The 22,608-nt window shown below is 34.1% G+C and overlaps 1 protein-coding gene across 6 annotated transcripts in view; it reads left to right on the top strand.

The window, feature by feature from the left end:
• RPGRIP1L (RPGRIP1 like) overlaps positions 1-22,608 on the top strand; it is a 64,448-nt gene that overhangs the window by 11,738 nt on the left and 30,102 nt on the right. For all 6 annotated transcript variants that reach the window (XM_061365069.1, XM_061365073.1, XM_061365070.1 and 3 more), the window contains 8 exons: positions 233-376; positions 6,366-6,471; positions 10,181-10,327; positions 11,347-11,420; positions 15,357-15,484; positions 20,588-20,694; positions 20,914-20,964; positions 22,165-22,344. In XM_061365069.1, coding sequence (XP_061221053.1) covers positions 233-376; positions 6,366-6,471; positions 10,181-10,327; positions 11,347-11,420; positions 15,357-15,484; positions 20,588-20,694; positions 20,914-20,964; positions 22,165-22,344 — 937 coding nt within the window. The remainder of the gene's footprint in view (positions 1-232; positions 377-6,365; positions 6,472-10,180; positions 10,328-11,346; positions 11,421-15,356; positions 15,485-20,587; positions 20,695-20,913; positions 20,965-22,164; positions 22,345-22,608) is intronic.

Genomic DNA, 22,608 nt, shown 5'->3' on the forward strand with positions numbered 1-22,608 from the left:
GTTTGATAAAGTTTTTGATCCATTTATCTATTTATTGTACTGTTCACAGCTTTTCGTAGTGTGACCTCTAATTGTTTTCATACTAACTTGACTCTTAAGCCTCTGTTGGTAACAAAAGTACTAATTTTGCTGAACACTTTTAAAATTTTTGCTTTCTTGACTGTTCATTTTATTTTTTTTCTTTTATTAAATATTGACCTTTTTTTGGAATATACGATGCTTGTACTTGCAGGGAGACTGTGATTGAGTCCCAGAAGGAACGCATTGAGGGACTAGAGCGTGGCAGAGAGATACTTGTGAGTGAGCTAAGAAGGAAAGAAAAGGAAATTCAAGAATCCATCCTACGACTGAAAGAGCAAGAAACAGCAAGCCAAAGGTATTGTAAAAAATGGCAGTCTCCATGATGGAAGCATTAGAAGAGCTATGTCATAATGTTTATATATCGCTGTGCAAATTTCTTGTTCTGCTAGGAAATACGTGCTTTATTCATGTTTAAGCCCTCCTTTGGTGAAACTAAGTGATAAAATGTTTTACCGGTTAGCCATGGATAATTCTAATCAATGAGATTGTTATGATAATAGGTTATGATGTATTTCCATAAATAAGCAAAGTTCGTAATTACCATTTTAGAGAATTCATTTCTAGCTGATTCAGATTCAATTGAAGTTCAACTCAGTAAATTTTAATCATCTATTGTTTCTTCAATATATTCTTAGAAAATTTTAAATATAGGCTCCTGGTAAGTAGTGTAATGTTCATTAATACTCATTGATAATTTGGAGTGTACAAATAGTAGAAACATAAAGGCCCAGTAAGGGTAGATTAGAAAACTTTGGAAGGAATATGATATGGCTGTGCAGTGAAACAAAGACGACAGTCATGCTTGTGAAATCAGTTTCACAATAAAGCCTCAATTATTTTAATGTTTTCTCTCTTCTTCCACTTTCGCAAAAGGTATGCAAAAAATCATGCAGCATTGCATATATTTTCTCTCTTTTGAGTGTTTCAATTTCAGCCTGTTACTTTCAATTCTACAAAAAAATCTAATACATCATGATCCTGCATTCCTTACTCATTCAATTTCAGTGGAAGTTCTACTTGGATAAGAAATACATGGTCAGTTCTTTAACTGTTTTTCAATAGAGGGACCCGTTATTATGTGTAAGCATTCTTTTGTGCATCAGTGGCACTACATAAATAATATATCATGTTCGCTAGTAAATTCTTCACAAAGTCATAAGTCTTCCGTATTCAGAATTTCCTTTAAATAGTTTAAATAGGTTAAAGAAGTTGTTATTCTGAATAATTTCTCAGTCTGTGCCTACAGTGAATTCAGAAAATATTTAAAAGTTTTTTTCGTTATTTGACAATAATCCGATGCAAATCTCAAAGAACTTCTGTGCTTCATTCTTCTGTAGATAAACACTGTTCTTTAAGTACAGCAGACAGAAACTGAACATCTAACTATCAAGTACCATATTTCTGAGAAATTTTTATGGACTTCTAGAGATGCACTTCAAATTCAACTAAAAAAAGTGCTTAAAGTCAGGCAACAAAAAGTAGTGCAGATCCTTACTTATTTATGTTTCTCAAATTACCTGTATACAATCCATGACACTTGGCCTAAGTTACTATCTTTGAATTCATATTTGAATTTCTGGAAGTATTTCCGTTACAGTTCTTTTCTTGTTTGAAGCCTGGTAAAAGATAGGTTAAGTCTTTAAGAGTTGCGGTGTTTTGCTGAACACACTGGGAAAGAAATAGAAAATTTTCCACTGGTGCATCTTTAGAATAGTATGCCTTCTGTAATTTTGCTACTGGAATACTTTATGGAAGACTTCTTTTTGCCATGTTTTTCAGGTTGTATTTTTTCATATTGAAAGAATCAGAGCCAGAACTTAGAGGGATACTATTGTCTCCAGGTTTAACTGCAAGCATAGGTACCTATACATACTATCTTTAGGAGATTTTCATTAGCTTGCTTTCTTGAAAGTCTTGCAACTGCTCTCTAAAACAGTCTGTATTAGCTGGTTTATTACACGAATAGACTTACACGTTCTATGTAATTCTTATATTTAATCTTATTTCCCTCAGCAGAGAAGTAACTGTCAATAGTAAAATGCTGGAGGAAAAAAATGGAAATTTGGTTGACTGATGAGGCCATCTGATTTTGTCTTTGTAGCTTATGTCTTTGAATTCTGGTACAATTTTCAACTTTTTCTTGTGTTTTATAAAAGTACTCTTGGCTGTCATCTAGATATGTTACTATTTAAAGACAATTCATCTGTTAAAATTCATGTTACTATTTAAAGACAATTCATCTGTTAAAATTCTTTAGAGACTGTATGTTGCCAAAAAGACATAAGTGTTTCCACCTATCTCTTTGTGTTGTAGCACCATTTGATCTCAGCCTGGTGTTAACAAAATCAGGTTACTTTCAACATTCAGGAAAGTATTCTTTATTCTTCTATATGATTACGAGATTATTGTAACTGAAACAACTGTAGTTTCCAAACAATTAAGCAGCCACAGTTAATAATCGTTGATCCATCAGCAGTAAGGGAGGGAGATAGTAGCTATCTTGAGTCCTCTACCCGCAAGAAATACAGTAATAATTTAAAGCTACCTTTGCAGCTTCACTACAATTTCTGTACGACAGCACAAGAGGTACATAACAGAGCTGAGTTCATGTGCAGTATACTCCTCAAGGTGATTATTGTAACATGGCTGCAATAATATTTTTTTTTCAATATTTCATTAGAGATTGTTTGGGGATTATTTCAGGAATACATAATTCTGATTTAATTCTGACTTAAGGAAGAAATTTGATGTGTGGCTTGTTAGATTGAATATATTTTCTTAACTTTTCTTACAAAATTTAACTGCATTTGACTTGTCTGATTTAAATTAAAGATGGCCAAAACCGCGATAACCTCATGATTTAAGTTCTATGATGACCAGTGCACAAGTTAAAACATTACATCTAAACAATCACATTTTGCAAGCAGCTATCTTCAGATGTCTTAATAGGTCATAGTACTTTCCCAAAAACATTGTCAAATCTACCCAAAATTCATTTGTGAAACAGGTGTTTGGTATTTGCATGTTTGTGCGTGTTTTTGTCTTGTGTGGTTGGGGTTTTTTAAGTGAAAAATCTTACCTGATACTTTTTAATTATTTTGGTATTTTCTGCTGCAACATAACTTTGGAATCAGACCTATTTAGTGTGTGGATTTTTGGACAGGAGTATCATATCTTGACACGCGACTTCTGTGTTAGCATTGTGGACCTAGATTAAAACGTGGAACGTGCAACATGTTAATCACAGTACATTATGTTTTCAGATACTACAGCATGCATATGAATTTGCTAAATCGTCTCTAATAAATAGACATGTTGTATAAAAAACCCTTATATTTGCATCTTCCTGATTTTTCATATCTAACCAGTTTACCTAAAGATCATGACTTTTTTCATCTCTAGCTCTTCATCCAGGCAAACAAATACAGAATTTTATATTGGTATTAAAAAAAATCTGAACTTCAATGTTAAAGCTATTGATGCAACGTTAATATTTTGTTTTTTTACAAGTATACTATGAATTAACAACATAAAGGTGCTACTAGAAGGTGAATATTGTTGGGCTTTTTACCCCTTTATATTTGACTTCTTGTAAGAAATAAGAGGTAAAGGAAAGAACAGAATGTATATCAACATACAATTCTGTTTGTAGTTCCTAAGCATCATAGAATGAGAGGAGTACTGCACATTGATGTTCTGTGCTTTACTTCTCTGCTTGGGAGGTTGTGTATTTATCTTGACCACTGATGCATTGGGAGTAGTCTCAGTATTGTATCCATGGCCTCCTCATATAGAAGCAAAGACAAGATGCAAGGGATGTGGTTTAATTAGACCCCAATTTTATTAGCTTAGCCATCTGAGATTTACTGGCATAGATTTGTACAGTGCAGGTCAAGATCCTTTCTTTAATCATTTCTTTCTGGTTTAGGTTGCTATCAGTCGCCCATTGCCACACAGCTGGTCCCCAGCATGTTACTGGAATCCCAGTCTGTATGCTTTTAATCCAAATGATAAGAGCTCTGGAAAAGAGCCTGTCTCTTCGGTATACTTCAGACATTAACCCCAAACATAATTCTTAGCTTTTTAATCAGTCACTTTCTCCTAACTTAATTTCCAATTTCAAACTTTTTAACCCAGTTTTAAGATGAGGTTTAGCGTGGAAGGATAGGTTAATGTTCCTTATTTCTGCACTTGGGGTAGGTGTGCTAGAGCTAAATCAGTATGCCCATTAATTCAAGTTACTTACTCAAAAGGGTTATTGGTTCCTTTTTTAACTTCTGCTCCAGGCCTACCTCCATGTTTTCAGACTCTGTGTCAGAGTTTTTGGCTTTTTTGGCAACAGAGAAAATAATGAATGTGCTGTCTTAGTCCATCTTTATTATACATTATTTTGTTACTCTTTGAGCAAAATAAAGGTAACATTGACTTTTGTATCAGATCTGTATATAACCCCTATTTTTAAGTAATACCAGAACAGCTGGGCTAATATTCTAGGATCAGAATGAATTAATGACCTGGGAGGAAGAAAGCTGTGTAGGTAATCATTTTCTATTTTATTCCACTGTTTTGTGATTTCACTTATAGAAAAATAAATCTTCTCAGCAGAATCTTCCTCAACTTTTCCTTGCCCACAAAATCTGAAATGATTTTTTTCTTCAACAGGAGTTCTTTGTCATGTACCTAGATGCATTGGATATTTTTAGACGTATTTTGTTTAAATAAATAAATAATGTATTGTAAAATTTCTGTAGAAAAATAGTTGTTGCTGTAGCCTGCAGTGAGAGCTAAGACGATGATCGATGTAGTGCACTAATAAGAAATTAATTGCACATTTTCTGTAGCTGGAAACTTTGACATAAATACTCCTATAATTGTCAGAATTGAAATGATCCCAATAAAAAGTAATTTTTCACTTCTGAATTTGAATAATTTGTTTCATGGTATCAGTACCCCAAACCTGTTTAAATCAAATGCTTTCATTCACTGTTGAAAAAAACAGTTAATGTTGATTGTCAGAAGCCATGGGGTTTACATCTGTACATCATAAATTTCACTATCATCTGCTCCTTTCTTTACTAAAAAGAGAAAAAAAAAAAAAGCCCCCTGCTTAAAAAAGAAAGGGAGGAGGAGGGGGGAAGAAAAAGCCTTTGAAGACATAGGAGCCTTTTGTTTGATGTGTGGAACAAGATTAATAAAAATGTACCACTACATTAGCTTTTAGATAGCTAGTATGAGACAGTGCTGGTATCTATTCTCACCACAACTTTAATTTACGTAGATAACATGTTTTAGACACATGATATTTAGTGTTGCATTAGGGCTGTTTCTTGAGGAAGATCTCAGGTTAGTGAGTGTGTTTATCTTCTGTGTAAGGACAATTAACTGGGCAATGCCAAAACACAATAGGATTAGATATTTTACAGAATAAAAGGAAAGTATTTCATCACGTACTCAGCTGGTTTACAGATGTGTAAGCTTTGTAATTCATTTTCTTGCTCCAACATGGCAGTGTGACAATTTGTCCAATATGTCTAAAATAGGTAAATATTGGGACAGAAATTACATTTTCAAATGCTAAAGATTTATTCTGATTTCATAATATTTTATATTAATACAAGTCAGAATTGGTTTCTTTCCCAAACTTGAAGAAGCTGTGAAAACAATGGGGTTTAGTTTTCACTGAAGTAAGGAAAGACATCTAAATAAATATTTATTTAAATTTTGAATTATTTTAAACATCTTTTCTGTTAAACATTACTTTCTCAAATTAATCTTGGAATTGCAACAATATAAAACAGCTACATGGACATTCGGTGATTTTCATGTAGTTAGACACACCTGCAGCTTGTTGAGTGCTAACCTTAAGTTCTCATAGTATAAATTACTAAGTTGCTTTTTCATAGCAGTATTTGATACGTTTAAACTCAACTGGTAATCTACTGGCACATAATGATAATCTACTAGCAACAAGTACTTTTGAAGGTGGAAAACAAGTGAATGTAAAACAAATAATCACTTTAGGCATAGGATTGTTTTCCTGTCATATAGTTTGATACAATGACCAGTGATGTAGATATATATTAATTCGAGCTCTGTCATTATGTGGTAGGGTGTTTATTTACCTAAATTGTGTAGTGTGGATTATGGATGAAGAAATTAATTGGGTATTACACACTAATCTTCTCTCAGATATGTTGTGATTTGCAAAGGATTTCAACCTATCAAAACAAAAACAATTAGATCTTTAAGCTCATGATGAATTTCTTTTTAATACAATTTTGAAGGCTAAACATTCGGGACAATGTGGAAATGATCAAGATCCGTAAACAGCTGGTTGAGAAAAGCAATGCTCTTTCAGCAGCAGAAGGAAAATTTCTTCAGCTTCAAGAGGTAATTGCAATTTGGTCAGCAGCATTCCTTTACTCTCATCACATAAGCATGCATAAATGGAAAAGAAATATACACAGTTCTTGATTCTGAGTCAGTACTATGTACATGAAAATGAACTACATAATCCATTGCACCCAAACTACTCCAAATGTTTATAGAGATTTTTGGTAATAAATTTTAATTTTTCTATTTCTTGCAGAAGGGTCTAGCAGGTCTTAAAAGATGTTTTTCTGCAAAGCTATCCCAGGCAGACTGTGGAGAATGAACTGAGGTGTCCGGCTATCAAAAGAGATTCCTGGTCATTTAAAGAGAGTGCTTTGACTTACATGTACTGATTTACCGAAGAAGGGGTACCATACCCCCCTCACTTTATCAGTCTTTGATAAAGTTGGAGAGGTTTGACTGATGAGAGTTTTGATGTTACGGATTAAATAAATTGTGCTTTTAAGTTCATGGAAATTATTTGAGGGCTACTGTAAGTCATGCATTTTCTTTCTAAAAAGAGCAGTTTTATGAAAATGTCACCAGCACATGCAATTACATGGTAGACTCCAGGTGGGCTTTAGTTATACAGCATTTTTCTGCTTCTTCTCATATGTTTTTGGAGAACTTCATGTGCATACAGGCAGAGGTAGTATGATAATGACTTGGAAATGGGAGAATCCTGTGAGTAGGAATCCTGTGTACAGTGGAGCTTTCTAAAGTATCTTAGCCTTCTGAGGTGAAAGCACTTAGATATACTTGTAAACTGTTACTGCTGCCTGCTTCTTGTTATTGTAGCATGCTAAATAACATTTGTGCCATTAGATTTTTGTTTTGTTCCTTTTTCCGCTGTTTTTCTGTTTCTATGTTTTGCTTTGCTTCCCTCCCCACTTCAGTGTGATGCCTGTATCTTCTTTGCCAGAGCAGCACTTCTTTTAGTAGCTCAAATTTAATTTTTCACAGGGTGAGCTATGTAGAATGAAAATTCCAGGGGAGACAGGTTTCATGTGTTTTTTTGTGTTCTTAAATAGAAGGCAATAAGTAAGCTGTTCTATTTTAAATCATATGCGACTTTTTGGTAATTTACAGCAAACATCAAGTAGTTACGCGCTTTCTTGGCAGCAGCTGAATAGGAACACATGCCTAGGATTCAAAGTGGTGTTTGAAGGTGTTGTTTCTAATATTCATACTGAGAACTGAATTTTTGAACAGGATGAGTAAGTTTGCTGTCTCTCTTTTTTTTTTTCTTTTTTTACAAGATAATGGATCCAATGGTTGTCCAATTTTTTGAAATCTGTCTACTGAATAACTGTAATATCCAAAATTTCTGATTTAGAGGGCATGTACTTCCAAACAGAACAGTTGTTAGTATTTTTATGTTGATTTTTTTTTGTGCCAATTGTTTTCATTGTCATTTGCTTTAAGCTTGAAACCCATATAATTCCTCTATGTTCATCTTCGAATTTGATTCAACCAAAAATGTGAAACCACAGAATGAGAGCCTAGACTCCTGCTCCATCTAATCATATTGAAGTTGGTCTTGCTACCAGACATTTACAGGACATTTTGTTGGTAAAGAATTTTAATGTAGCCAGTTGAATGAAGGAAATGTACAATCTGTTTAGAAGAACAAAGGACCCTGAAATAGTTTGGATTATATGTTTGATGCCATTGGTATACTTGTTTCCTTCAGTTACAGACTGAACATTCAGGATTTCATAATTTGTAATAGTTGCACAGGTTAGCAGATTTACTACAATTTTAGACACTCCAGAGAGTTAATTCTTGTGAACAGCTGGTACGGCAATTTCACAACTGTGATTGAGAGCAGCTTATGTTCATTTGTGCAGTATTTCTAGAAGGCGTAGATCCATTTTCTTTAAATGAGTTATTTCTAATTAACAGAATATCAAGGCCTGTTTCCCGAAGATAAAAAAGTCCAGACTAGAAATATTAAAGTCATTATCCCAGTTGTTGCCATGACCTGAGTCCTGCGATACTCCAGGAAGGGCAGGAGAGAAAACTGTTTGGGCATATTAGAAAAAATTGCTGGTGGAACACTCAGATATAGAAGAATATCCAGGCAAAGAACACATTTTGCAATAAAAAAATTAAAAGCAATAATGAGGGTGAAGTCATGGTTCCCTTAATGAGGAGGATTAGTTCAAAATGGTCAGGAGAGTAGCAGAAATGCAGAAGCACTGGAACAAAGTTAAAGCAAGGGAATTTTTCAGGAGGATATTTTTAGTGCTTTAATGAGATGATTTGGTAAATACTAGTATTGAATTTGTTTTCAATTGTTTTGGAAATGAAGGAAAGAGATGAGGGTGGAATGGTCTATGAAAGCAGCTTTGCAAAGTGTTTTGGGGTTGTGGGTTTTTTTTCTTCAAATGTCGTGAGTTGAAGTGAAACAAGTTATTGAAAGATACAGGAAAAAATTGAAGCTGAGAGATGAGAAAGAAAACATGAGTTCACCTGGACAGTTCTAAGTGCTAGAGACAGTAAAGATTCTGATTTTGAGGAGAAAGGAAAGAAATTTGGAGAGAAATGAAAAGAGTGTAAAAGAATGATTTTTAAGGTGTGATTTTTTTGAAGTTATTGAAATACAATTCACAGCTATAGAACAGAGCAAGAGGAACACTAGGGAAAGACTTATAAATTTATGAGTAATACAGTTCATTATCACTCTGAAATAAGGCTGACTGCTATTCTCCATGATATTTTTCTTCCTGAGAAAAGAGATATGAAAGGCTGAAGATCAAGATAGTGATTGGGTTTCTGTGGGGGTTTTGCTTGTTTCTAGGATAATCTGACTGCATGTGAACCTAAACAACTTCTAAGGATTCACATTCAGTTTCTCCGTTTAACCACTTTGTAGGAATATTGTATGGAAAAAATGAAGCTAACTTTTTTTCTGTCTACATCATAAAACATTATCTATACTCCTACGTATATATGACATAAATTTTCATATGATCGTTTTATTAAACAGGACATTAGCTTTTGGGCTGTTTTGTTTCAAGTCATACTTTGTGATCTACATTTAAATTCTTAATGAATGAACCTTTATTAAAGCATTGTGGAATGTAAGCAGTGTAATATTAACTAATATTCTGGAAATAGAGGTTCTATCAGCATCTTCCATTTAATATTAAAATTGGTTGAATGTGCCTTAATATAATCCATAGATGTAAATTAAAATGTTAAAAAAATAAAATTAAAAAAAAAAAGAAAATTATAAGTCCCACGTTAAATTACCGCCAGCAGGGAAATAGAACTGAGCACATTAGGATTATGAAACAATTATGTATCTACCATTAAGGGTTAACAGAACTGTGGCAAGCTCTGTGATTAACACAACTGAGGTCAACATTCATTTTTGCTTGCTACTGCAGTGCTTTTGGTCAGCATGTCTAACCACTGTAACCACACCAAAATCTAATTGCTTAACAGATGTGTTTCTTGGTTGTTTTCACCATGACTGAACTTAGGGCTTAATGTTCCTGAGAGCAACAAGAGTGCCACCTTCTCCTGATCAAACATAATGAAAGTTGTTTTCAGTTATGTAGTTCAAGAGTGTCTCCTGTTGTCCACATTGAGAATATATATTAAATACTGCCATAAGAGACCCCAGGTTGAATGTGCAATGTTTTAACATTCAAGTAAGTATGTTTTGGTTGGTTTTGTTTTGTTTTTTTCCTGGATTTTCCTTTATTTCTTTTCATAGAACGAAAGGAACTTGAAAGCCAACTATGATGCCTGTATAGCAAAAGTTGATGAACTGAATCTACAGCTTAAAGAGGAGCGGTTAAAGTGCCTTCATCTTGAAAAAGAGCTGCAGTCTATAACCATTTCAAACCGACGGACAGAAGAGGTGAGGTTGTCTTCAAGAGAGCTAGAATCTGCTTTATGTAGCACACATAGGTAAGGGGAAAGTAACCATGGGATATCTTCTAGTTGTGGAGATATAAACATACCTTGGGATAAAAACAGCTTGTGTTTGCAGCTTGCATTTCATAAAATCATTAACCATACCTGGTCCCAGTACCACATAATCACTGGGGCAGTTATTGGACAATATTTGAGGTTAAAATATAGGATTTCATGTCAATTCTGATACTAAATAAGTGGTTTGTTAACTGGAAAAAATCATAACACTTGATTTATTGAACACATATTGCTAGTGTGTTAGTATTATTTCAATCCAATTTAATTACAGTATAGTGTAGAATTACATCTTAACAGTTCAAATCAATCAGTTCTGTGTCCTTGTCTAATAGCTCTCAGAGACTAGTGTCGTCAGTAACAGTCACCCAGAGATAGGGCTAAAAATCGAGTGGTTTATTCCTCATTCTTTTCAACATAGGGGAGTAAGAGTCTGCAAACTTATTTGGGGTTTTCTCACGTATTTGTTTTTTCTTTGTTGTAATGCATGTAGGGTGTATCTTAGGGCTTAAAGCATCTCATATTTTTAGAACCATATCCTTCTTTCATGAGTGTTTTGAAAGCAAGGTTTTTTTGCTTCTATAAAGGCTATTAAGAAAATTACTGTACAGAAGCCATTAAGTAGCTAATATTAATACTCACTAAAGTAGAATAGAAATCTTTAATCCTATGGATTTTCATTTTTTTTTCCATAAGGCAGAATGTGATAGGTACTGTTGTTCAACTAGACATGTTAGTCTGAGGTTCATATAAAAAGGACTGTCTGGGCCAAAGTAAATCCATGTGTTGAGAAAAAAAAAAAAAAGGTGTTATTTGGAAGGTTCTAAGATACTGTTGTATAAAAAGAACAAATGAAAGCCTGATAAAACGTTAACTATTTGTCTTTACACCTTCGTTGTAATTTTGTTTTGTGCTGTGCATTTCTTGAAACTTTCTCCTTTGTTTTAGTTACAGGAAAGAATAAATGATCTAGAAAAAGAGAAGGAACTCTTGAGGGAGGACTATGATAAGCTGTATAACAGGTAAGTTATGGTTTTTGCATATACAGAATTGATTCCTGACCTGTTTAGTAGGCCTTCGTATACTGTGTGCTTAAATGTACATATTGTGTGTCGTGAACACGTGTATATATTCGTGCTACAGTTCATCATATCAGTAGGTGTATATGGAAACTTTTATGGTCGTCCATTTCATCTGTTCTGTGGAAAAGCAGCAGCTGCCATATTTGCTCTAATACTCTGAAAGTAGTAAATCACTTCTTTTTAAAAATATCTAATTAAAAAAGTGTATGTCTGTTTTTAACATCAACATAAATATTTCTTATTTTAATTTCTAATAATTTTTTAGGGTTATTGTTGAAAGAATACATCTAGGTAGACACATTTTCCTGTGCGTTTATTTTATTCATTATCATTTTATTTTGGGAAAATGGGGTTTTGAACTTTTTGTATGAGTTCTTGCAGTACTTCTTAGTGGACCTATGTAATGTTTGGTATTTGCTATCTTCTTCATTGTTTATTTCTGAGGGGTGGTTTGTTTGTTTTGGTAATAGCTAAGATTTCACTTCTGCTTTTGCTTGAAATTTTTTCTGGGCTTATGTGAGCTTTTACAAAAGTTCCTATGCATAGTGAGTTATATGGACTGAATCAGAAGTGCATACAATGCAGAATACGTTAGCAGATATGATTCAGAAATTCTCTGGTACAGAAAAGAAGTAATAATAGTCAATTGCATATTAAATAGTCAATAGGCATATTAAAGGAAAAAAATGACCTTCAAATGAACTTTTCCTTTACTGTGAAACCATGTCTTTTGTATTGAAGAAGGTTAGAAAATAAGATAAATGGCCTAGAGCTAATAATTGCCTTGGAAAGTAGGCAAAATGCTTGAAGTCTTTTCTCATATCAAAATTGTTTCCCCTCTTGAAGTTTGTCACTGTGATGTCTGTCAAAAAGTACAAATTACTGAAGACAATGTGATAGCAAATGTTGTTTACAATATTATTACATTATTTATTAAACTTTTTGTACTTTCTGTGATGAAATTAAAAATTATAGTAGGAAAAACAGAGTATAAAGCTTTTTTTACATGTGAGTCGTAACAGTTGTGTAATCACAGTATTTAGAGTTTTGTATAGGGGGAGTTGGTCTTGCTTAAGTTCATTGTAGATTTCTCTGAAGTCTGATCATGTTATAAATATTTCTGATTATGAGATTTTATTTTCCTCTAACATTATGCAGAGAAATATGTCTTACAAATCAACTGATAATTTAGTGTTGGAATTTTCTGTTTAAATAAAATCTTACTGAGATAACTTAAAAAAATGTTTAACTAGGCACATTGAAATATGGTTCTGTCATAACAGTGATCTACACGTGGCTTTTCTTTTACCTAAAAATGTCTATCTTTTGCATATATTGCCATTTAAACTTTGATTCATGTATCATCATTCCATGTTACTGTACAGGTAACAAGAGGTGAGAAAGAAAAATGGCTCATTTAATTGTAACTGTTGTTTCATGGCCAGCATGTTCTTTTGCCCATTTGAACCATGTGACTTTGCTATAGCTAACCCGTTGCTAGCAGTGGATAGGCCAGTGTCCACAGGTGCCAGGTAATTAATAAATACTTCCTTCTTTTTTTTTTTTTTTCCTAATGTAGAAAAAGAAGCATAAGTGCAGTCTTTGCTAATGTTATTTTTGGAGAAGTTCATTTAAAGTTGATGGGAATTTTGCCAAAGGCAAGACTGACGAGCTGGATCTGAAAAGTTTACAAAGAACAAATATGAATTTGTCAATTGACTCTTATTATTTAGTCAGTATCCAAGAAAACAGTTTGTTTGGATAAAAGGTTTGGTGTAATTGTTTTCATATGACCTTGTAATGCAAATCTAGCAATGCTTAAACCCCCTCCAGAGGAAATGGTGCCAGATGTGGCTGACCATTTATAGTTACCCAGATGGCTCCAAGTCCACTGAAATACAGTAAATGTGAAAGAAATTCCACATGAGTTCAAGTAAAAGTAATCTTAAAATTCAAAGGAAGAAAATGTCAGAAGTCAATTCAATTCAAACTGACAGAAACATTAGCATTATAGGCTTGGATAAAATCTGTCTTCCAAAATGTTCCTCATTTAAACATCTTAAAATCTGAATTACTATCAGAGTAATTCTTAGTGGTTTTTCTGAAAGAGTAGCCTTTTGAAAAACTAAAATAACGTGTAGCTGCATCTTGATGTGCAATAGTTGTACCTGTAGTTAACAAGTGCACATGTAACTAGGTATCATGAAGATTTTAAAACGTGCTTGGAAGTGTGGCAACTAAGGGCATTTGGCATCTTGCTAAGATTTACTCTTTCCTTAGGGGAGCCAATCAAACTTTGAAGAGTGGTAAGTCTAAGTAGTATACCCTGTGTCTCTTCTGTAGCTGTACAGTGTTATGGAAATGAATGTGGGTTCAGTGCATTATATTTGCTCCACATTATCTCCAAAATTATAGCAGAGTGAAGTAAGCATTAATGTAGGACTTAGAAGCATTGCTTAAGCTCATGTGTGCTGTAAAAGACACTCTATCACACTGTAAGATGGTATATGCCTACAGAACTGTATAAATAGGTGAGATTAGATGCAGTCTGAGAAAAAGACAAAATACAGAGAAGTAGAACTGGTTTTATGAAGATCAGAAATCAAGAATATAACTCTTGCCATATACTTCAGAGTCCACAGTCCATGCTATAATATTTTTTTTTCTTTAATCTTAAGGCCATTCTTCAAATATATTAGATAAAAATGCACTTCTGTGTACTTATGTAGTCATAGCCATCAGACAGTTCTCTTTCAGTCAGCATCTACAGTAGGTAAACCTGTGTGGGCTGTCCTGTGATTTCCTTCAACTCTGTGTTTGGTTGAGGCTTTTGTTGCCTATATCTCTGGGAGAGCTAAATTGATAGATACCAGAAGACTTTTATTTAGCTATAGATTTATATTTTTTTTAACTAGTGAGCTTCACCAATGTGAAAAGTAGAGGAACTTACTCTGTTTTTCTGAAAAAAACCTACAATTTCTAATTTTTCACAGAGTACAAAACTGGATAAACCGGTTTATGATTGGTTAAGATGAAAGACAATTTTCCAGACAATAGGAATGCAAGTATTGAATAATAATAATATGAAGACCATAGCACTCATTGTCTAAATTACATGAAAACACATTGCATTACTTACTCTTTTTACCTACTGTAAATTATATAATGTACTTAATTTGATTTCAGTCAGAGTTATACATTTTGTTGTGGTTTCAGCAGTTCTGTGTCCATGCAATCCTTATTGCACAGAGATTGGTGACTTCTAAGTAACTAATGTGTTACAGGCAGAAGAGTTACTCTAATTTCTTGCCCACCTCTGTTTTTTATTTCTCAAAGTAGGAGAAATTACTTCATATGTGCTTCTTAATCAGTATCAGAATTGTTGTTTTACAGTATGAGAAAACTGTTGTCACTTTGTGGTCAACATTTCTTTGAATGGGCAACTGACTTTAGGCTCTGCATGTTTCACAGATTTAAAAGAAATCAGGTGGGTGATCCGGGTTCTCTACATTAAGAGGTTTTGTATGTGGAAAGAATGGTTTTGTCAGTTGCTGAGGTTTGGAATTGTGGATAACTCTGGGATATGCATCTGAATTCCTTTTCTAGTCCCACAAATATTGCATGCTGCCAACTTTTCTGATTTTGGAGCTCTAAATTGAGGCCAGTTCCTTTGCTCATCCCACACACTCTTTCATGTTTTTTAACCGCAGCCTGAGAAAGGCGCCTTGGTTTCAACAGCAGCAGACCAGCATATGTTTACTTAATTCCTGAGACATGATGACAGTGGTCTCTATGCCACTAAAAGCTTTTTTCTTTATTATATTCTGTTGAAGCTGATTTCTAAAAGTTTTTCATATGCCACATGTTTTATCGCAGTGTCTTCAGTATGACCCATGAACAGCAATGGAAATTAAAGGAACAGCAACTGAAACTGCAAATTGCTAAACTAGAGACTGATTTAGCAGACAAAAATGAAATCCTTGACAAGATCAAAGTAGAAAGAGGTATATTTCTGTAATAATTATTATTTTCTCATGATGTGAGATTCTCCTGTGTTGCAGTTCAGGTATATTGCCCAGAAGAGTGTAGTTTCTCTTGTTGGTGATTTCAGTTGATCTTTTAAGTTGATCAATATGCTTAAGTTATGACTAGCTGTTAAGTACAAAAATTGATCCAGTACAGGTTTTGTGCTGAATGAGGATCATATAACTCCAGCTGCATTCAATGTACATCTGTTGAGTTAGTATTTGCTCTTTATTCCGTATTTCTTCACTTCTCTACCTTGAAAATTCTTACAGAAAAGAGGACTCTCTGACAGTCCCTCTCACATTATAAACCACTATTTTATTTACTGTACAAAGGTACATGAAGCCTGTATTGGCCCTTGAACATGTTTAATTGTCTTTCAATATTGTGAATTCAGATTTTTTTTTCATATTTTCAGTACACATGAATCTTTATTTACAGCTATGTACATTTAGAAGAAAACTGTATTATTGTAATATACTGAACAGATTATTTCGTATGTGTTTTTCCTGTGCCGTAAGACAACTCTCAGTGGATCTTTAAGACCTTGGCAATGCTTTCTTTTTTTTATCTCAGTACTGTGGTATACTGTGGCAGCAAAGTTTATAAAACAAGAGCACAGGCAGTAAGTAAACTAAGTATTTTTAGAGTTGGTTCTTCAAATGTGTATTTTTAAATTATGATTTTCCTTGATCTAATAGAATGAAGTAGGCCAATTTGTTGTGAATAATTCTTATGATTATGGCTTGAGTTTGGCATATACTTACCATTCAGATTCAAGTAGATCTACTGAGTTCAAATACCACGTTAAATATTTAAACATTTTACTTGACCACAGCAAGTGTTTACAAAATTAACGTTAAGTGATACTAAAATAAAAAAATAAGGTGCCTTAAGCTATAATTATAGAAAGTTATGTCATATTGACAGAGACAGTTGCTTATGACACCTTGATTATGCAATGCAAAATGTAAAGTGATACTAAAACCTTGAAAATGTCATAGGCCATACTATTGTTTGGCTAAGATGAATGTGGAAAATCGGGTGACACCTTCCATCTTCTGTCATTCTGTCCGTGCCTGAGTGACAAGACTTTACCACTCCGTCCACAGATTGGCTTGGTGTACTCTTAAACTGGATCACCAGGTTACTACACTTTACCTTTCTATTGAATTAAACATGCTGGCAGATTGAGTAGATGTTGTAACACCCTTCAAGGCCTATATCTAGGATCTGATTACAGCTTCTTGTCTAACAAAACTTAGGAAATATAAGTTTCTTCCATAACACACTTCAGCATGCCTGTCTTTGCTGAACATCCCTTTCAGTTCAGCAGCAAAACTGGAGTACTCTTTGCCTTAACCTGCTGCCTGGAACTGGTGTAGAAATACTGTCTTGTCTAATCTTGGTAGCTTGGCATGTAATTTTTTTTTTTTCAAAACTTCTTTGCCAGGACTAAGAAAGATGTTAAAATAAATGAAGTCTTGAAAATTCTTAATGCTACAGGGCTAACATCATCTTGCCCTTTTCCCTGTCCTCCTTCAGTATTTCTTTTTTGAAGTGATCATGTAATTTCAGTTTTAATTTTTTAGTAGTATTTTTCTATCCATAGCTTCATAGTGCATTTTTAGTACCTAAAAGAAATATATTTAGACAGAAAACAGAACAACTTATTTCACATTTTTACTATATTTGCCTGTGGGTTTTTTATTTTAGGATATGGTATTTGCAGATGCTTTATCATCCTTCCCGTGCCCTGATCCCCTTAGTCATTTATTCTCGTGTTTCTTGTATTTTGAATCTCTCCCAGATTCTCAGCCATGAATTACAGTATCTGTTTGGATCATATTCATTGTATCTTTCTGAGGGTGTTGTTTCATGCAAGTCTCAAAAGGCTGAGATAAACTAATACAAAATCTAAGTTGAAACAATTACTATAGCAAGGATTGCAATTACTATAGCAAGATATAGCAAGGACTTCTCATAAATTCATACAATGTCTTTAGTTGTTAGTATTTATGTCTAAAAATTTTTTATTTTTCATTAATATAACCTCATGTCTCGTTGTATTTGTTGTTCATATTCATAGTACTGTTTTGTACAGAGTACAAAATTTTCTAGATGCAGTTTCTTTCATAGTTGTCTTAATGGACAAATATTTATTCTATGTCACTGAAAGCTGATACGTGAAATACACAAGAAGCAAACATAGTTCACTCCCTAATACTATTCTCCTGCCCATAAAACTACAAAATAATCAGCATAAAAACAGTTCTAGTTTTATTCCATGGGTAACAAAGAAGGCAGTCATCTTGCCCTAAATTGGACCTCCACAAACAGAGGGTTTGGCAAGGAAGAAGGGGAAATGGCATGTGATGGTGGGTGGATTATGGGAGAGTAAGAAAAATTGGTCTCGTTTGCCTTGGAAGCATGTACTTTCTATTTACAGGAAAAGACAGTGATGGTTTTCTTTGCTTCTTCCCTGCTACCTGGTTGGTACTGGTCAGTCTAGAAGAAATTTTTCAGTGAATTTATGTAGGAAGTGAACAAATGTGGAGGCTTTTGCTGATTAAGATTCTAATTATTTTCATGTTTTGTGACTAGGAACAAATGTTTTGTGTGGAAGACACCAGTGCAAGTTTATTCAGATTAAGGTTTTGAATGGGATTGCAGATATTGGCACAATACATATTTTGATTCCAGCTGAGAAGTACTGTATTGTACATCCCTTAAGTGTCTTCTAAGGCCCTTATCAACACAGAGGGCTATTTGCAACTCTGTAGTCTGCTTCCACTCGTGGCTCTGTAGCCTCTCACACAAGCTGCTGTGTAGCATTTTCCAAAGTCTCCATGGCAGTGGATTTCTCTCTTTCTTGTTCTCTCCCTGTCATAGCCTTGCTTTTGAAACCCCTAATATTGTTGTGATGATGTGTTCTTGTGGGATGTGGTTACCAGCAGTGTGAGAATTGCCTCTTCTCTCCCCTCTCTTCTTCCCCTTAAGTTGCAGCCTTTGAGTTGAAGCAGGGGAAGCAAGCTAAGCAACAGCCAGCATGCAACACCAACCCTGATCCAAGCATGCTGTAATCAGTGCTGATAGTATTATAAGTGGAAACAACTAATGGAGAGTTGGAGTGGCTCCTGGTGAAAAACAGTGCAGTTATATGGGAAAACTGAATGGCAGGACCCTCCTGTCACCTCTGTTCCATAATGGATATTGCTGAGCTACTCCCTTTCCTCCTGCCTTTTTCCTTGTATGTCTTATGTTTATACCTTTCAATAAGATCATAGGAATCCACCCTGTTGAGAATCTGGGGAGGCAACATGGACAGTGCTAAGGTAGCCTGAGCAGTGCCATTGACAGATTGGCCCTTTTTCGTTCAACAGGCTGTTGAAATTGCCTTGATCTGAACAAAAGCTTATTTCCCTTCTACTTGCAGGCTTGAAGTTAACTTTTTAAGCAGCAAATATGAACAAATATTAAAAATGAATGCAAAAACTTCACTAGGGTTCACATCACAAAAAGAGTGGACTGATCTTGCTGTTGTCAGAAAATTCATGACAATGAGATAGAAGTCATTGGGAAGGGATATTTTGTTTCCTTATCCTGGGAAAAAGTGCCAATTCAGATCTCAGTTTATAATGTAGGGAAAAGAAACATCAGTATGAGGGCCCCATTTTCTGTGTGGGAGACCTTCCAACGGGCATAGGTCTTTTAGGTAAATTGGGTGAGTCCAGAAGACTCAATTCCTGGTGTTTCACCATCTTTTGTAAGGCCTGCCTTCTCTGCTCATTCGGAAGGCAGTTGTTCTCTTACTCACTTGTGAATTTGTAGCCTTTAGTGGTTTTAATTAAGTTTTCTTCCCAATTGCACAAATGCTTTGCATTTTCCTCATAACTGCAGAGAATTAAAACCTTACTGGCAATGATGTGTTTGAATTGAAAGTGACTCCTGTGGGGTCCCAACACATGTACAAGTCAGGCTACTGTGTATAGGAACAGTGGCATTACAGATGATTCATTTTTAGTGAAAATGTCATTTAATTTATAAACTGCAAAATTAAAACTATCCTGATGTCAGTTTTTGAAACATTTCAACATCCTTGAGACTGGTGTCTTGATCACATGTTTCCTGCTGAGTTTAAGCCTCTAAACTGCAAAGCTACTGTGTAAAAATAAAGTTGTGCATCATGCCCTGAGGGTCAACAGAAGAAATTCCAGCATTGAAAAGACATTGTGGCCTATTTGTTTGAAAGCAGTAGAATAGGTTCCTAAATCCCATGATTGCAGGTGGGAATCACAAAGGCAAATACTTGCACCTCAGGTTGACAGTTAATATTTACATTATTCTAACCTAAAATATGAGTTCATAGTACTTAAATACATGGTATGAGACTATAACTTTGGGACTTTCAAAAAAGCACAGGAAAAAAAATGGAAGGGGCAAAAAACTTTGTTATCAAGAGAATAAGGAGTTTGGCCAGGGAGAAAAGTGAGAGAGTACTTTTGTTCCTTAGAAACCTCAATGATTCTGAGAAAAGCATGCTTTTAAAACTTTTTCATGTGAAGGTATGTTGTCACAACTCAATTATTTCACCTAATCCTTAAGTTTTTTCTCAGATCTTACTGAGCAATTATTGTGGATGTAGCTATGCATGAGTGAATATTTGTGTAGAATCTGTGTAACCCTCTGTCAGTAAGTTTAATGGTGTTTACCCATTAAGACTGACAAAGTTTTATATTCTACTTCCTTCTTTCCTCTCACCTTCCAAAACAGGAAGCTGTACTCAGTTGGGCATATCTTTCTATTTAGAAATACACAGTGTAGATTTTTCACACTGTAAGTTCCCTTTTAATGAAACTAAGAATAGTTTGCTTTTGTTTAATACATACACCTATACCAGGTCAAAAAGAAGTAGTTTTCTATCTCTGTTAATACTAAAGATTTTCCTATAAAAAATAAATCAGTTTCTACATTTAAAAATTAAAAATTCATGCATTAATTCATATGAAAAAGTAGGTTTATAATTTTTATAATTATGTTGAATTAAGTAAAATATTTTGTTCTTCTTTTTTGACATTAAGACCAAAAGGAAAAGCTGGTGCAAGAGAACAAAGACCTGCAGTTACGCTACCTGGAACATAAGCAACAGCTCGATGAACTGAAAAATCACATGAAGTTTTTGACCAAGGTGAACTTTGTTTAGAATATGAGCAAAAACCTCCATTTTATATTTTATGCGTAGCACAAATACTTCTTGAAAGTAAAAGTATACAGAAATATAACTATTTATTCATGCTATCAAGCAAAATGCCATGTCTAGTGAGAATGCGTCTTGTTATTCTGAACCTATTTTTTCAATATCCATTCACATCTGATAGCACCTTTTCATTAAGTATTTCTGTTTCAGGAAAGTGATATTGATGTGGGAGAACTCAGTGAAGCCATCTTGCATATAAAGGTACCTAACAAAGAATGAGCATATAGGGGATTGGAGCTAGGTGATCTTTAAGGTCCCTTCCAACCCAAACCATTCTAAGATTCTCTATATTTTGCATTTGATTGATCATTATGTTGCATGTTTTCTACACAATTTCTAAGTTTTTCAAGGGCTTCTTTATTTGTGCATCTTTCAGTAGCTAATGCTTCAAGCTCGTAAGTGTGCTTTTATCATTTTTTGATTTCAGTAAAGCAGAAGGGAAGATAAAAAAACTGGCAGGATGAAATCTAGATTTATGTAGATAATTGATTAACTTTTGATGTTAGAATGAAACAAGATCCACAAGCTTTTTTTTTAAAAAAAAATCCTTTTTCTCAGTTAACTTATCAAACCAGCTTGTTTTTCCTATATTTAAATTATCTTTTTATTAATAAATAAATAAATAAATTATGATTGTTTATTAAAATGTATGCTTATTTATTAATTCTTTCTTAATTATTACTAATTTATGGGGTATACTATAAGCATGGAAATTGTAAAATGCAATATAGCAATGCTTAGCAACTTTGTTTATTAAAACAAAAAACAAAAAATAGCCAGAAAATGTTATATTTTTTTTCTCTTGTACAAATTGAAAATTAAGTCAGGTTGAGGGGAGGAAATCAGTGAAAAAATAAGTGTGCATTAAGTTTCCAGTGTTCCAGGGAGTTAGGGTTTATTTCCTTAAGTGCTTACTATAAATGGTACCTTTTTCTGCTACTGAAATGCAAATGATATTTCTATCAAGATAATGAACATAAGAAAGTAAAACAAACAAAATCCAAAACCATACAAATGCAAAACCCAGATGAAAATTTAAACTCCAGTATTAATAACAGGAACAATGTAGACTTGAGACTAATAATAGAGATTTTGTACATACACTGAAGCGGGATTATTGATTAAGGGTTCGTATTTTCACTGGATAAACAGGAGTGATTGCTTCTGAGTATCTCATACATTTTAATTGATTCCTGATAATCACAAGATGACAGTACAGAATACAATCCTGACACTGATCTACCTCATTTGTACTTTTTGTGTTACTACATGCTCAAGATTTACCAAATAATGCTTACTGTTCTTCCAAAACTATATCCCAGTATTATGTTTAACCAAACACAAATACTTCCAGATATATTTGCAAAAGTGTGTTTTAGTAATTTTCCAAATTTACTCCAGGTTCAGAAGCAGCAGCAAAATGAGGACCTTGTGTTTTTGGAAAAAGTAGAAGATGATAACCGTAAAGATTTAGAGCATTCCATGCGGGAGCTGCAACTAACACATGCAGAAACAGTGCAAGAACTGGAAAAGACAAGGAATATGTTAATACTGCAGCACAAAATTAACAAAGATTACCAGGTACTAAATTCTGCTCACAGTGGAAAATAACCTGATAACATTTTTAACATTTGTAGCCCTAAAACTTTTCGTAATTAAGACTTGCAAGTTCAGCAACAGAGCCAGTCTGTTTATAGGTAACCTAACATAAGATTTGCTGGTTTCGAAAGCATTGTTTAGAAGCATGAGATCCAAATTACTTTAATTTTAGTCTTTTAACCCACCCTGGTCAGATCCCTTTCTTGAAATTATCTCTGAGCTCTTATCAGGTGCTCACAGGGAAAA

The sequence above is a fragment of the Neopsephotus bourkii genome, unplaced genomic scaffold, assembly GCF_033783945.1.
Source record: "Neopsephotus bourkii isolate Nb327-2 ecotype Australia unplaced genomic scaffold, CSIRO-AGI_Nbou_v1 NB_1272, whole genome shotgun sequence".
In the NCBI taxonomy this organism is placed as follows: Eukaryota; Metazoa; Chordata; class Aves; order Psittaciformes; family Psittacidae; genus Neopsephotus; species Neopsephotus bourkii.